The 16,598-nt window shown below is 46.1% G+C and overlaps 2 protein-coding genes across 19 annotated transcripts in view; both read right to left on the minus strand.

Moving 5' to 3' along the window:
* BRIP1 (BRCA1 interacting helicase 1) overlaps window positions 1-515 on the minus strand; it is a 105,109-nt gene extending 104,594 nt beyond the window's left edge. For all 17 annotated transcript variants that reach the window (XM_064394228.1, XM_064394231.1, XM_064394230.1 and 14 more), the window contains exon 1: window positions 401-515. The gene's annotated coding sequence lies outside the window, so the exon portion shown is untranslated. The remainder of the gene's footprint in view (window positions 1-400) is intronic.
* A 490-nt stretch (window positions 516-1,005) lies between these two features.
* Window positions 1,006-15,985, minus strand: INTS2 (integrator complex subunit 2). 2 transcript variants are annotated; one of them, XM_064394932.1, is made up of 24 exons: window positions 15,621-15,985; window positions 15,055-15,193; window positions 14,369-14,471; window positions 14,121-14,234; window positions 13,691-13,821; window positions 13,439-13,612; window positions 12,780-12,970; window positions 12,129-12,254; window positions 11,549-11,620; window positions 11,345-11,459; window positions 10,636-10,704; window positions 10,360-10,494; window positions 9,814-9,990; window positions 9,489-9,597; window positions 8,677-8,781; window positions 8,087-8,251; window positions 7,730-7,931; window positions 7,084-7,209; window positions 6,353-6,542; window positions 5,171-5,440; window positions 4,098-4,205; window positions 3,429-3,534; window positions 3,093-3,269; window positions 1,006-2,254 (listed from the first exon to the last, which is right to left on the minus strand). In XM_064394932.1, exons 1-24 carry the CDS (start codon window positions 15,911-15,913, stop codon window positions 2,085-2,087), a joined length of 3,567 nt encoding a protein of 1,188 aa, XP_064251002.1. In that variant the 5' UTR covers window positions 15,914-15,985; the 3' UTR covers window positions 1,006-2,084. The 2 variants fall into 2 exon arrangements, with proteins under 2 accessions (XP_064251002.1, XP_064251001.1); XM_064394931.1 differs by having other exon boundaries at window positions 12,780-13,006.
* Between the last annotated feature and the right edge of the window lie 613 nt (window positions 15,986-16,598).

The raw sequence follows: 16,598 nt of genomic DNA on the forward strand, positions 1-16,598 counted from the left end.
TGACTTCCAATAATTAAACATATACATCAGAAAAGCACCAATTCATGGCACGATTCAGCTCCACCATCGAGCTTCCCAATAGGAAAAAACAATTCTAGCCAAAGCCGACGGCTGACGTGAGTTTACACCCAACACTATCCCAGAGGGAAAGGCCACCTCACTCCAAGGCTTTTCCCAACCCATTCTGGGACGGGCACTGCTTAAACGAGCACAACCCCGAACTCAGCTCGCCCTGAGGAGGAGGAGGAGGGAGGGCCCGGGACACCGCAGGGACCCCTCGGGGTGTGCCCAGAGCCACCAGGCGCTCCCCCAGCGACATCTCCACCCGGGCAGAGCCGCTCTGCCGCCCAAGCGCTCAGGAAGCGGTGGGGCCGCCCCAGCCCAGCCCACAGAGCAGCACCTGGGCCTTGGCTTCCTCTGTGTGCTCGGCGAGGCGGAGGCGCCAGCGGCCGCTTCCCCCGCGCCCCTCACGGCCCCTCACGGCCCCTCAGCGCCTCCGTCCTTCCCGCCTCCGCTCCAGCCAATCAGCTGACAGGAAGGGGCCGCGCGCCGCCAATCAGCGCGGCGCACACTGGGACGCTCCCGCCTTCGCCCCTGCGCGCCGATAGCCAATCACAGGGCGTCTCGTTGGCTTCCGGGTTGTACGCGTTGCTAGGCAACCGCGCTTTTTGTGAAATACTTGTTATTTTTATCGGCCTTTATCATTTGTATTATAACTAATATGTTCATTATTCTTTTATTTTGTTTTTATATTTATTATAATTATAAAATTTTATATGTATTGCATATTATTATTGGGTATTAATATTATTCTCCTTCTTTTCAGCAGAGTGCAGAAAAAACACCATGGAAAAATTAATAGTTTTTGGAAAGTCAGTGTCTTTTCATTAGTGCCACACAGAGCTCCTGTTCTTGTCAGGTGTCTGTGCCCCTCAGGTGAAATTTGGGATGAACCTGGAAACTTCAAACACAACAGAGCACCCCCTTTGAACTTCAGTCACGCTGTTGTTGTTTTGGTTTTTTTTATTTAAATACCACTACAGGATATAAAATTACACTTGGAACCGAGGAGAAAAAAAATACATACGTTTGGATTATGTACATAATTTACATAAAGATGACAAAAATACACTCTAGGCAGATGGTGACCGGGGTGTCACAGCAGGAATCCTGACCCAAAGCCCGGGGCTTTCCCACAGCTCCGAGTGGGAATTCCAGCCTTGTGCACAAAACAACCAACCCCATGGTGGAGCAGGAAGGATTTGGCCTTGGAATTGCTTTGGCATGGCTGAAACCTGTCCTCCTCTCCCTGTTCCTCTGCACAGTCACCCTCAGCATCCATTTCTCCTTTTAATCTCATCCTGATGAGAACTCAAGACACTTCTGCACTCATTTCCTCAAGTCTTTTTCATCTCTTTTTTCTAAGTTAAAAACCACAAAACCATCTGAGCTGTATTCTTTAAAAATCCCATTTCTAGGGCTCATTTTTGCTATCAGCACTTTTTTTTTTAAAGAAACTTTTAGACCAGTTTCAAACTCCCACTGAAGCCCGGTTGATCTTTAAATTAAGCTCCTGATTTCATGAACTGAAGCTCTGAGCACAATAAATTTTCTAATTTTCTGAGAACTCGGTGTGATGGTGCAAGTTTTGGACACCACTTTTTCAAGTATTCCTTGGAGCACTTTATTCCAGCCTGCTCTGAAGGCCCTGGAGCAGCAGCTCATTTACCTCAAGCAAACTCCAATCTCCCATTTTCCTCACCCATCATTTTGCTGTTTGCCCAACAAAATTAATATTTCAGAGTTACAAAACCCTTCCAGGTGTGTTGCTGTGCCACTTCAGGAGCTGAGCAAGCCTGAAAATCACTGTTTCCCTGGAAATTATTTCCTGATCCCTTCAGCCTCTGAAGTTCTCACTAAATCCTGCTGAGGGGATTTTCTCCTCAGCCGTGACTCAATCAATGAATGAAAAATGTGGACTTTGCTCCAGCTCCCCAGCCCATTTTCACAGCTTTTTTCCAAATTTAGGCACCATAAAGAGAAGGAAAAGCTGCAGGACAAGTTGCCTGGAGTTGTTTTTTTCCCTAAATCCCACTGACGCTCATGTTGATGATTTCGATGATGGTGCTCTCCACACACTGGCACAGCTGCACGTCAGGGTCCAGGCTGGCAGGCTCCCTGGAGCAGCTTTTGCTGGAGGAATCTTTACAGAGCCCTGAGAAATCGTGGGGCTTCTCCTTCAGCTGCTGGAGACCTAGAAAATGCAGCAGGAGAAGGAAAATAAATACACATTGAGGATTGTTCTTTCCATAACACAAATATGGGATTACAAAGCCAGCACCACCCCAGGCTTCACCACAGGTTAATTCCAGAGACACCACGAAATGTGAAATACAAACTCTTAGAACTTTAGGCTTGCAAGCTAAAGTTTAGAATTAAACACAAGATTTGATCTGAAACTTTAGAAAAAGTTTCCAAACTGAAGTACTAGAAGCAAGAATACTAATTTATAGTTTACAGCAAAACCATGCAAAACATGTTAAACTAAGAAAACAAAAGTTTAGAGTTTTAAAGCTTAAGATATAGAAAAAATAAAAGTAGTTACAATAGTAAACTGGAAGTTTAAAATGCAGTACTGTAAGTTTATGTATCAGAACATAATTAGCTGAAAACCTTACACTATGATTCCATAGTGTAAGAAGAAATATTTCTTCCATAAGAATAAATATTTAAAGACTGCATCAAAAACATAAATTATTATTAACAATATTTTATTAATCAATAACTCCTTAAAAAGTCCTGTAACTAAAGGTCTTGTGGCCCTCTAAACCATACTATAATGATATAAACCGTGCTCACCCTTCTGACTATATAAAAGATTAAAAAAATAAACCACACCATCAAAACCAATTCAAAATCCCACCTCAAACTCCTTCCAGAACTCCCCACAAGTAAATTATCATAACAGCAGAACATGTAAGCAAATAATTAAGTAAACTGAGTAAGCAATGAAGTAAATGATGACAGCACCACAACGTTTCTGTCCCCCCTCCCTGTGCCTGCCCCCTCTGGGTGCTCAGTCCCTGACTTACGGGTGATGATGGGGTCGAAGTCTCGAGTCTGTGTAGCAACATCAGAGGCACAAACCTGTCCAATCTGGATCAGCAGGGACATGATGTCCTCGTAGAGGGGAGGAAAGGCCTGGCAGAAGGACACCAGGCAGGGCAGGGTGGGCATGAAAAACGTGTAACGCTTGGACTGGGTCAGAACTGCCAAGGAGGAGGAAACGCGGGAGGAAAACAAAATATTATCAAATCCAATCCAAAACTGCTACTGTTACAATAGCAATCAGACAGACAAAAGTGCACTCAGCCCAGAGGAAGCCTGCAGGCTCCCCCAGAGGGGGTTTGGGGTGGCTGGGCTGGTACCTGTGAGCAGGGTCCCCATGACGTTGATGGCCAGACGAGCCACGCTGAGCGATTTGGGCAGGGCATACTGGATGCACAGGTAGGACAGCAGCTGGATGGCAAAGATCTGCCAAAGGACAGAAGTGCAAAGAACTTACAGGGTGGTTTACAACTTCTAGCCAAAGCTCTTCACCACATTTAACAGTAAGTAAATATTCCCTGCTTTACCATGAAGGAAACTGAGGCCAAAGAAGCCTTAACAATAGTTGTTGTGATTATTTTTCTGCTGGTATGAAGAAAAATGACCCATACATATTAAACATTAATCAAAATGTTTCAAAATCTCCCCCAGACACTACTGTTAATGATGAGCAATAAAGCAACAATGTGCAGCACAACCCTTACAGAAGATATTTAGGTCTGATACATTCTAGTTTTAACCTCAGTTGATCAGCAGCAACTTAATACTAGAAAGGATTAAATAAGAGGAACTGAAAAGTTAGTTTGATACAGAAACAGGGAATCTTTAGCCCAAAAATTTCCATTTACCTTCAATGCCAGGCCTTTAATTTAAGGTAAAAGTGCCACAAATATTCCCTGAATATCCCAGGCAAGTTAGAACAGGATGTTTTCAGTGAGTGTTTCATTCTCCCCCCTCAGCAGTATTTCACCAGGGCTAGTACCCAGTACCTGCTTTTCCAGCTCAGGCTGGGCAATGAGCTCAGGAATGAAATCCAGGCAGATGTGCATGGATGGGATCCCAGCCACTGTCAGAGCCAGAAGTTCACAAGGATAACCCTGTGGGATTAAGAAAAGTGTGCCAATGTCTCACAGGTGTGTTCTAAAAAATTCTGCTTCAACTAAGATTTTAAATTACACATGTGTTAATGCTGTTTCAAAATGTATTTATTTGTAACTCCCTTTTGTCCAGAGTTTGCAGCAGGTCTGTAATGCCAAGGCAACAAGAGGCAGACTGGGTACAAACCCAGGGTCTGGATCAATTCTCTATCATCAATATCCAATGATTTATTTGCATGGAAGCTCTCCCTCCACTCCCCAGAGGAAAGCAGACTGCAGTGACCTTTTCCTTCTGTCTTTCCTGTGTTCCAAATTTCATCAGCAGCCCCAACCTGCTCATTTCACAACTGCCCCATAATGACTTTTTTATCACTTAATCAGTTCCAGGTCAAGGCAAATTAACTCCTTGTAAAGAGTCTGCCATCTGGCAAGGAGCAATTTAATATGCATTAAAAACACATTTGTATTTTAGAAATTACTGATCTTCCCCCTCTTCTATTTTTTTTTTTGAAGGTGCTCAGCTGCTTTTGCAGGGCCAACCTTTCTCCTTCCACTGTAAAGAGATAAACTGTGCCCAAACAAAAAGGAAACGTAAGGAGATGTTTACATTTGAAAGCAATTAGTTTTAAATAATGGGAATATTAATTTAAAAACACAGCCAGAAAAAAGGATGTGGAACAAGTAATGACAAGGTGCTTAGGGCAGCTTTCCTTGGCCTAGAGGACAAACTGAAAAGGGCAGAGGCACAAAGGAGGGGACAGGCAGAGTTTGGGTGCTGCCTTCCCACCACAACCAAGAGACCAAGCATGGAATGGGGAGGAAGGGGGAGCTCTGCAAACTGAGGGGGACAGAGGGAGAGAAGTGGGCTGGTATCACCCCCGAGGAACACCCAGCAGCCCCTGGGCTCTGCCCTGGGCTCCTTCCCCCCCGAGACCCCAGAGGAGCCCAGGCAGGGCAGGGCAGACCTGGAAATGCACGAGTTTGACGATGTTGGGGTCAGCAATGTACATCTGGTGCAGCAGGCAGCAGATGAGGCACTGCACCTCCCGCAGGTTGCACAGCAAGCTCTGCTCCCCCTCCTCCTCCTCCTCCTCCTCCTCCTCCTCGGCCTCAGGGCCCTGAGGGCTCGGGGGGCTCTGCAGATCCCTCAGCAAAGCCCGGGCACTGCTGCTCTGGCCCTTCTCCTCTTCTGTAGGCAGGCAGATCTCCAGGAGGATCTGCACAGCAGCACTGTCCTGGGGAGGAAAGCCACAGATGGTGCTTAAAAAAGTGAAATAAAAACAAATCACATGCAAAATAAGGATCATTTAAGAAATTAATGATTGTCAGGTGATTAATATTACTACCTGTTGATTTTTTAAAGTACAGAATGAAAAAAATTCAGGTTAAGAATCACAAATCCTGTAGAACATTTTAGTAACTTCAACACTTTATCTCAATGAAGATGCAAAGAAAACAAAGGCTAAATCTAGCATATCATAATCACAGATTAAAAGAGTAAATTCTCATATTGCTTCAAAATAAATATCCAGTGGTCGCTTAAAGCATCCAGAGCAGAGAAAATGTGCAAAGAGCCATGTAATTCACAGTACTCATCACCCTGCTAATTTAAATATAAAACTTCCTATTCACTCAAAAATCACATTATAATGGGAACTCCCTATGTGACATTTTTCCAGGGATGAAGAGATGTCTGTGGAACAGGATTACTGAAGAATTTCCACAATGTCAAGCTAAGAAATGAACCATCCTTCAGCCTCTGCCACTCTCCAGTGCTGGCTGCTTTCTGAAACACCTTTCAGATGATCAGGCATGGGTCTGTCACATTTCTTTTTTGTTTTACTGCTCCAACCACAGAAACAGCCTCTGGATCACAAAAGCATCAAGGCAAAAGGGCTGGTGAGCAGAACTTGTCTGTTCTGACAGAACAGCCACTATCAAAGCAGTAAATCAGCACAATGCTTCAGACTAAAAAAAAAAAGAAAATATTTAACCATCTGAATAGAGGCTGTTTTCTTTTCCATGGGAACAGGAGTTGTAAAAAAAAATCATTTAAAAGGCCTCATTTTTTAATTTCCTGTTCCTGCATTTCTCTTTCATTACTGTTTATCCTCACATCATGGAATTATCCATTTCTTCCCTCTTACCTGAGCAGCAAGCAAAGCATTTTTTAACTCTTCCCTTGTAACTTCTGGGGCCTCTGGACCCATTGCATTGTTTTGGGATGGCCTAATGTCCTGCTCTGCTGTTTCCTTCAGGTGAGCATTAAGGTAAGCTTTGGAGGCAAGAAGATATCCATTCAACATGTGCAAAATGATATCCATCAGAGGAGGACTCCTGAGATGGGAACACAGCCAAACAAAGACTTTTCAGTACCACGAACAAACCAAAAGCACTCCCAAAGGCTGGAGCACCACAGCTGCTCCTCTGGCATCCCTGACATCTGGGGGAACAATTTCCAAGACTCCCTTGGGAAATGAGGCAAATCTGCCTCTGTCACATCCACCAGCAGCACCCACTGGCAGAAATTGTTGCCCAAAAGGGCGGAACAACCCACAGGCACAAGAGCTGGGAGGGTGTCACAGCTAAACCTCACCCACCCCCACGTGGCAGCAGCCATTTCAACAACCTGCAAAGCCTGTTTACCACAAATTCACACACCCAAACCCAAAAATGGATGAGCCATGTGCAAATCTCAGTTTTGAAAACACAGCTGGACAGGAAGAAATGCTGGAACAGCAGGCCCAGCTCCACAGTCCTCAGGCCAAGCTTAACACGGATGCTCCTGTGATTGGTTTGAGAAGATGTTTTAAAGTGCTGAGAGCTTTTAGAAGTTTCCTTTGTTAAGCACTCCCTGTGCAGCAGCACAGACACTCACCTGTGCACTCTCTGGTCACACCTCAGCACAATCAGGGGGTCAATCATCAGATCATTCTGGGTGTATTTCTGCTGCCGCACGATTTTTGCTGAAGGCTGCAGGGCATTAACAGTCATCACCCACAACCTAAAATGAGAATGATTTTATGATTTTTTTTTAATAGAAAATTTGTATAAGAAAAGGGGTTCCCTAAGCATTTGGTCACTCAGCCATACTTTTCTAGGCCTATCAAGTAGCAGAAACTCCATTTGCAGCCCTTGAAGCTAACCAAGGTGCAGTTTAATTACACTCCCTGGACTTACAGCAGTTTTCACTGCAGTAGAGTATCCACTTCATTAAACAAAGCATTTTCTTACCAAAGTGAGTTCCTGTTCCATCAGTAATTCAATAAACAATGGACACTATAAAACCATACTCCTGTATTTTAAACTGAAGCCTTCCTTTCCCCTGAGAACAAGAACCACCTTCCTTTTAAATGCAAAGTTGCAAAATATCAACAGACTAAAAAAATGCAGCTCCAACACATTCTATTCAGTCACAGCCTCCAATCTCCCAGCTAAAGACATTGTGTTATGATTTTTAAAAGAAAAATTGGCCTCCCACCCATGTGCACCAAGAAACCCAACAGTATTTTGAGCCTTGATACCTTCTGGGCATGACAGTGTTCAGAACCATCCAGAGTTTATTGACAGCCTGCAGAATCCCCCGTGGGACTCCAGCCTCCAGCAAAAGATTCATGTTTGAGGTCAACACCTCTGCATAGGGGATCAATTCTCCAGCTGAGAGAAGGGTCAAATGTTCCAGGATCTGCATCAGCTGGGTGTGATTCCCAGGCAGCATGGAAAAGGCTGGAAAACAGAAACAGGATCTGGGTAAAACTGGACTTCTGACATTTGAAACATTGAAGCATTTTGGTTATACAAATGAAACATAATCACACACTTCCAAATCTACTCTATTCCAATCCACTTGGGAAGAATTTACTTGTAATGAAGTTCTTTACCTTCCTGGAGCTGTTTGGGAGAGTGGTTCTTGGCCATGTTGGTGAGGAGCATCCTCCTGAGCAGGGCGTCGGTGCCGGTGATCTGCTCCTCGCAGATCCAGTCATCCACGATGCACAGGTGGGGGTAGTTGGTGGCCAGGAGCCTCAGCAGGGCAGAGTGCAACCCTTGGGGACATCAGGGACATTCACAGCTCAGAACTGAGCAGTGCATCTGTACCTGAACACATCTGTGCCTTTTATTTCAAGCCCTGAACTGAACGGCTGGCCAGCAGCTCAGTGATGCTCCAATTCCAAGAGAGGCAAAGTTACCCTTTGGAAAGTAACTCCTAAACTCAGCCTGGAATATTCAACACTCTCAGGTAATTCCTACCCTCAAACCTGCCCTAGGGAGGTCAGACCTCCTCCAAAAGGAGCTGCTTTCCTCACCCTTTCACTGTGACTCTTCAAACATCTCTGCAATCTCAGTAGCTACTCCTGACAGATTTTAAAAGGAAGGAAAAGGAAAACAAGCTATAAAAAGCAACAGCCACTGAGCTGAGAACACTCAGCCTTCCTTTTCATGCACTTGAGACCTTCAGACCCATTTTTACCTCCCAGCTCCTGCTGCAGCCCCTGTGCCTGCCGGATGAGGTACTTGATGGGAATCTGATCCATCAGTGCTGAAGAGTAGGACTTGGGTTTTCTCTGCATTGCAGCTGCAAGGGAACAGGACAGGAAACCACATGTAGCAGTTACAGCTAAAACCCAGTATTTCCCCAACTGGATTAATAAGGAAAATGTGAAGCACCTGTCTCTATATATCCAGGTAAAATTGAGAAAATATCAAATAAGTGCAATTGATTTTATGGTATTTCAGACTTCCTTGATCAGCATAAGGAAAAAAGACTGAAGAATACTGGAAGCTTTGCACCTTAAAAAGGGCTGGTAAAAACACACACCAGGTATAAACACTGAATTTTCACTGAAGTTTAATTTCATCAATAAAATAACAGTCTTTTAGAAGTGATTTAAAGTCTTCATTTCAAAGGTAAAAATGAGATCATTAAATATTACCAACTACAAAATTGCCAACTCAAAGAAAACTGTGTGCAAGTTTGATGACACGTGAATAAATGAAGATCGCAAATAATTATGAAGTCTTTGTTAATTGTTATTGTGTTCCTTAGATGCTCATAAACATTTCTTGTAACTCAGCTTGGACCACTTTTAATGTGTAAAACAAATTACTCCACTAGACAGCTTCAGCAGGAACTTTGTACCCTGAATCTCTACAGCAATGTTTGATTTACTGCAAACACCTGAACTTTTTATGCTGTGCTCAAATCTGACAGCACCATGAATTTTTCCCCTCTTTGCCCCTAATTTTCAGTTAATCTGTTCCCCCTGATGCTCTCACATTTACCTAGAATCTTTGTGTTGGCCAGCAGTGCCTCCTCATAGGACAGGACGTAGTAGAGGACGAGCAGTTGTGTGGTGATGCTGAAGCGTTGGCTGGAACGAGAGTTCTCTCCCTGCACATGAACCACACACACAGGTCAGGCTGCATTCCTGATTCTTGGCAAGAAAAATTTGGATTTATCCACAAATATGATGAAACACATGACTGTCACTGTAGCAGGAGGGAGTTTACAGGCAGTAAAAGCAAGAACTGAAGCAACTTAACACAAATCCAAAATCCTGAACCACATCCCCATAAAGTACAAGAAAAATCCAAACAAGATGATTACCCCAGAGAGTCCTTGGAAAACATTCAGGATCTCCTGCTCTGTGACAGGCTGGTTGGTGGCCTCTGGGTTGGATTTAGATGCAGGAGTGAGGATGGAGTTAATGTAGACATCAATGAGGGGCAGCAGCTGAGGGTGCAGTGGGGTGGTGGTTTCACAGAGCTGCCGGTAGATCCAGTCCTGCAGGAGAACAGCTCATGATAGAGGCAGAGGCTTTGACTTTGGCAAGTGTAACACCAGTTCTGAACTGGTCATAAACTCTGTGTCCTGGACCTTGTCCACAAACAGAACTTGTCCTGGCTGGAAAATCATTCTGACTACAATTAAGCACAGATGGGGAGAGAGACTATTTATTTTTAACTTCATGAAGCAGTGGTCTCTGGGTTGCAGAGCTAAAAATGGGCACCCTAACTTAAAACACAGTTCACTCTTAAATTACATGGTAGGAAAGTACAAGAGTCATCAAGAATTCTGCTCCTCTGAGTTAACTAGCCTGCAAAACCTTATCAGCATTCAGAACTATGAACAGAAACAAAAGCAAGGTGGTACCTTAATGGACACTTTGTGCTTGGTGAAGGAGCGACTCTTCAGGAGCTGGTAAATGCAGTGAATAGGTAAAAAGCCAGTGATGTTGGCACTGAGGCTGCCTGTCACAGGCACACGCACAGCGTGGGCTGTAACCACCTGCAGGGAGAGACAGTGAGCAGGAAACACTCAGCACAAGGTGTCGAGTCACACAGCCCTGACTGGCATCTCCTCATTTCTGGGGAACAGCCCAAAGGGAAAGGAAAGGGCAAAGGGGAAAAAAATCCCTGTTGAAGATACCTGTTCAGTGAAAATCTCTTGTGTGAAGATTGTCTTCATTCTGCTCAGTGAGCTGGGCTTAATAACAATCTGAAAGTCAGAGGAAGGACTTAGAATTGCAAGTTTTATCTTTCTTATAACTAAGGACTGTGAGTTTATTTTATAAACTGTTAACTTTTAGCCTTTTAAAACTAGTCTGTTTTCCTGATATCCCAGTCAATTCACATCTGTATCAAATGTCAAACAGAAATATTTTCAAATGTCACAAGTTAATCACCCAATGTCTTCCTTGTCCTAAAATTTTCCTCCCTAGTTTTTACATCTGGTGAGACACTGTTTCACAATAGTGAATCTCCTTTGGCAATTTACTGAAATTAATTTTTACATGTATAGGTATTTCTTTTAACTATTTGAAATAAAAACTATGCAGCTTAATTTGGAAAACATTTCAGTTAATCTTCTAAAAAGTTCATTTCTTGGAAATAATGATTCCAACACGGCATCATTTCTTGAAGATTCTTTTATCACCACATTCCTGAGGAGCTATGCACATTTGAAAGTTCTTTCAGACTAATTATTACTCATTTTTCAGGTTATATTTACTTTAGGTATATTAGCAAAACCAAAGACCTTTATAGCAAAAGCAAAGTAAATACCAAAGTACCAAATCCCAGTAAAAAATCTGATTTTAACAGATAAATGTACAGGCTAGAAATAGTTTAGGCTTTACCTTCATTCCCAGGGTGGAGCAGACCAAATCAATGATGGCACTGAGCTGGTTGCTGTGGAAGTACATGGCCACCAAGAGGAGCATCTCTCCAAAGGAAGCAGACACACCAGAAATGCTGATGATATCAAAGAGGAAGAAATACAGGACATGAGGAAACAGGACATACATAAATGTGAGATTTCTGGAATCACTAAATGCTCTCACCTTTCAAAGTAGGCTTCTTCCTTTATCATCCAACTGAGCCACATCACCATGAGTTGCTCCTGTTCTGGGGTGCTGCACAAAGAAAATCCATAATAGATCTTTTTCCCAGATCTTTTCACCACACTTGCAGAAAAGCCTCTATTTGAGGAACCTTCACCAGGAGACTTTTTGTCACTTTCACTTTAGCATCCAACTGCTGATAAGAAGTGATATTTGGCACAAAGGTCAGTCCAACTGTCAGGCAACTTCCTTTTTGGAATGCACCCAACAGAAAGCTACACCCTGAATTATCTGCACTGCTTCTCTCTGAGGAACTGAGACATTAACCTTGTTCCATGGAACAGTGAACAAGTCAGGCCTACTTCAGTCTTCAAAAATCCACTCACACTAAGCTCATGCCTCTCAAAAGACTTGCTATAAAACAAGAGTGAAATATCTATTCACTAACCACAGGGTGAGACAAATCCCTTCCATCAACGTGTGGAGACTTTATAAAGCACTGGGGGGGAAAAAAGTGCAGCTCTGGGAAGGGCATTGCCTTCATGGTGCTAAAGCAGTCAGATGTTCCAAAGCCAAGTACCTGACCAGGGTGGAGAAGGCCAGGAGCATGCAGAAGGACAGGGACACGAAGCGGACGCCGGCCGGGGTGGCGGGAGGGCGGCTCGTCATCAGCTGCAGGAGCTGCTCAGCTTCCTCATCCGTGGGCCTGAGCAGACAGAGAGCAAAACAAAGCTGGGGACTGAACAGGGAAGAGATTCCCAGTCTCTCACAATGGTTAAAGATTGAACTTTCCCTGTTAGTCAATCTGTCAAGGTGGTAACTTGCTCTGAACTTAACAGAGATAAAAATCTCTGTTAAGAGGCAACAGTGAGAAAACTTCCCCAGGATATAATCGTGCCTATTGGTACAAACTACTTAAATGCATAAAGATGCTACATTAACACTCTATAAAAAGTGAAAGCAAAGGAATAGAAATTCAAAATCCATACAATGTATGTTGCTACAAGAGAAAACAGGTGATAACTCTACACACTGCTCCAACCATGTCGGTTTGAAGTTCTCTTAACAAGTCTACAGAAGTGATTTTGCAGCAGCAGAGGACTGAAACTGCTGAGTCCTGCCACAAGTTTTGAGGCCACAGTGGCATTACGACAGAAGTGCCCAAAGCCCTCCCCCCCTGCTGAAATGGGCAGCCAGGAACAAAACCCCAGAGCACGAGCAGGCTCCTTACTTGAGGCCAGCAATGCCCATGAGGGCGCAGTAGAGGCGCAGCAAGGCGCTGGCCTTCACCACGTGCTCCTCCTTGAGCCCCGAGTACACGGACACGTTGGGCTCCGTGTCGGCGTCCGCCTCCTCCACAATGTGCGTGCTGCGCACCGTGGGCAGGATCCCCATGAGCTCCAGCAGCAGCTGCCGCCTCATCTGCCACAGCACAGAGCTGATGTTATCTCTTTTTCTCTGCGTAAGAGGTTAAGAGATGAGAACGATATCAAATTCAGCCCAACAAACAATGTAAGAGTTTTCATAGTCGAAGGAAGAGGGTTATTTTTTTAAAATACAGTTTTCAGTTCTAAGTTTTAACTACGTCACCTGAGCATCTTCCCACTGTGAACACTGAGAATGAATATTTTTACCAGGCAAACATTACAAACATACAATTCCCTGGTTTCCATGCCTAAAAACCTCTCAGGGGAACCACCAAACAGCTGCTGCCTTCAGGGACATTATTTATAGAGAGCCCCATAAGAGGAGGCTGCCCCGTAAAGGTTTCTCCAAGACGTGCTACAGGATTTATGTGCATTCAGACAAATCTGCAACACATGTCCAAAAGAGTTACATCAAGCTACAAAAATATTTCTTTAAAAGCAGAATACCTAAAGATTTCCTTACCTGTTGTCCATTTCGGATGAAGGTTCCAAACCACGTCCGAACCTTTGCATTTGTTCCGAGCAGCAACCCACTCACAAAACACACCAGGTCACTCACTCCATCATCTGAGGATTCGTTCTTGGTGTGATCCAAGGTCAAAGCCACACCAAGACCTGGCAGGTGACACTCCTCCACCTGGATAAAACGCTCAGGCTCAATCATCTTTGCTGGGTTTGAAGCTTCAGGAAGGTTCTGTGATTCTCACAGACTCACCACCATGCCCCGGACCCTGAGGGCTTGGGAAGGGTTCATCTTGCACAGGTGCCGAAGAGCCTCCGTCCTGCGCCGGCCGCCCACGCTCTCCTCGTCCTGCCGCTCGCCGTTCTTGATCAAACCCCTGCACACTGGAGAGCCAAGAGCAGCTCTGAGGAAATCTGCCCTTCCCAATTCAAACTATCACCCATCTCAGCAGCATCTAAATCCCTGTTAGCAGGGACACAGGAGGCTCTCAGCCCCATTCCCTGCACAATCAGTCTTTGTGAAGGTGACCTACAGATGAAAAGCTGTGACACACACAGCGAGCCTGGCCTGCAGAAAATGGGAATCAACATGCCCAGGTGGCAGCACCCAGCAGTTCAAACCTGCACAACTAACCACACTGGTAGGAATCATTCCAAAAGCTGCAGTGGAAGCTGTAACTCACCCTCGTTGAAGCTGTCAGGGACGTTGGCCACCAGCAGGCAAAGGAACCAGGCTCCGTTCTTAACGTGCAGCAGAGCTTCGGCCACATCCACTATTGGCAACAGTGATGGCAGCTCTGCATGGAAAGAGGGTGCTAAAAGTCACAATGGGAAACAAAAACCCTGTTTCCAAGAGCTTAGATTAACCTTACATCTGCCACAACAGCTCCCAAACTGCTTAGTTAGGTTTGTGAGAGGTCCAGAAACACACCTGCTTGCAAAATGCAGAGAACATCTGCTGCCTCCTCCAGGTAAACAGGACTCTCAAAGAGCTCAGAGGATTTCAGGAAAAACTCACCATTTGATTCTGACACCTGCAAGACAACATTTATCATCAATGAACAGGTTTTACGGAGCAATTTGTCCAAGTCTGCTTTAAATTCAGCATGTTTGGTAGGTTAAAAACTGCCAAAAACATAAACCTATCAACACGGAAGTAGCAGGAAAAGTTTGTAGAAGAAATATTTACTACTGGAAATACTTCAGCACAGATGGTATCATTGCTTCTTTTCAGAAGAAAGAAAAATAGCCCACTGACATGCTAAATTTACACAAGGAAAACAAAATGTTTGGTGAGGAAGGAAGTGGGGAAAGAGAAATATGATGGCCAATACCACACTGCAGTAGGAGCAAAGAATGGGATGGAGATGGGATCACTTCATTTCCAAATTATTTCTGCACTGACAGATCACCAAATCACATTATGTGTGAGTACAGCATATTGTAGAGTCTCTGTAACATCAGCAAAGACTTGCTTTAGGAAGTCACAAAGAGTTTCAGCACAAGCCACTGTTCAATCAGACTGACAGGTAAGGACTGGAGAAGAGTGCTCGCACCACCAGCAGCACCAGAAACACAACCTAAAAGTCACAAAGATCCACCCACGGGGAAGTTCACCTTGTTCATGATGGCCAGCAGCTCGCTCAGCACCAGCCGGAGCCGCCGAGGAGAGTCACTGTGCTCAAATTCCAGCGTCAGCCCGTGCTGCAGCTGGGACACCAGGATGCTTTCTCCACTGCCACCTCCCAGCTTGTGCCTGGCACACAATTCAAAACAAGAATTAAACGCTTCTGCAAAGACAGAAATGCTTCCTGTTCAAGGAGGCAGCAGCTCCCTAGGGATCTCTTCTATCCTTTAAAGACTGTTGTAATTGCAGTACAAGAAAGCTAATTCAGTGCATTATCAAAATTTCAAACGCTTCTATTCCCCAGCAGCACAACGAGACAGGAAAGCGCATCCCCCTGAGCTGTCCCTTTATCCCACAGAGCCATCCCAGCCCTTCCCTGCCGGGACAGCTCCTCCCGCATCCCACAGCCTCCGCTGAGCACGGCGGGGAGCAGACCCCAGGACACGCAGCCGAAGCCCAGCGCTGTCCCAGGAGAGCACCGAGGGACACGAGCGGCCGGGCGCGCTCCAACAATGGAACAGCTGCAAAAGCCACACATCCCCGCTCCCTGCGCTACCGGAGCTGCTGCTCCTTGCTGGCGTCCTGCTCCAGCGCGTGGAAGTCCACGGACAGCAGCGCCACGATGGAGTTGACCGCCTCGACCCCCGAGAGCAGCCGCAGGATCAGCTTCTTGTCCTGCGCCCAGCTCTGGCTCTGGTCGGCGGGCGCGCACAGCGCCATGCGCACGAGGCAGGGCAGCAGCAGCCGCAGCTCGGGGTCGCTCAGCGCGGCCAGGCGCACCACGTCCACCTTCTGCATGGCCTCGAAGGCGTAGGGGCTGACGAACTGCAGCGCCGAGCACTCGGACATGGCGGCGGCAGCGGCTCCCTCACGGCCCCGCGCCCACCCGCCGCCGCCGCCACTACCGGGGGAAGCGGGAAGTGACGTCACGGCGGGAGGGCCGAGGGGCGGGAAAGGCTGAGGGGCACCGCCCCGCCCGCCCCCTCAAGAAACCCACACCACAATCAAGGCTTCATGAATAATTTATTCCATTTGAATTTTTTTTTTTTTAAAAAGTATAAACCTTTTTTTTTTTTTCTTCATTTCCTCGATCACAATTTGTACAACTCAGTGTTTATGGCATTCGGCAGAACTAGTGTTTCGTTCCTTGAATCGCTTTTTGTGTCTTGTCGCGATGAACGCGGCGGCTCGGCCGAGGGCACGTGGCGGCGGCTGTGCGAGGCTCCCCGGCACACCCAGCCGTGCCTGAGGGCTGAGGGAGCAGCTCCCTGTCCCGCCGTGCCGGAGCAGCGTCGGCACAGCTCCAGGGCCTGTCCAGCGCAGCACTGGTGCAGCTCCAGGGCCTGGCGTTGCAGCGGCTCCAGGGCCTGTCCGCGCGGCGTTGGTGCAGCTCCCGGGCCTGGCGTTGCAGCGGCTCCCGGGCCTGTCCAGCGCGGCCTTGCAGCGGCTCCTCAGCGCGTTGGGATGCCCCGTGCGTCCAGCCATGGCAGCGGGGTGTGGGAGCAGCTCTCTGGTGTGTCCAGCCCTGCCCTCA

This window comes from Passer domesticus, chromosome 19, assembly GCF_036417665.1.
Source record: "Passer domesticus isolate bPasDom1 chromosome 19, bPasDom1.hap1, whole genome shotgun sequence".
Lineage (NCBI taxonomy): Eukaryota > Metazoa > Chordata > Aves > Passeriformes > Passeridae > Passer > Passer domesticus.

Bases quoted from the DNA above. Each gene is read 5' to 3' on its own strand.
- INTS2 (XM_064394931.1), bottom strand. From the start codon at position 15,913: ATGTCCGAGTGCTCGGCGCTGCAGTTCGTCAGCCCCTACGCCTTCGAG. The intron at 12,255-12,779 runs GTAAGGAGCCTG...CTGTCTGCTCAG, and splicing joins ATGGGCATTGCTGGCCTCAA to GCCCACGGATGAGGAAGCTG. The intron at 4,206-5,170 runs GTCTGCCCTGCC...TTAATCCCACAG, and splicing joins TCAAACTCGTGCATTTCCAG to GGTTATCCTTGTGAACTTCT.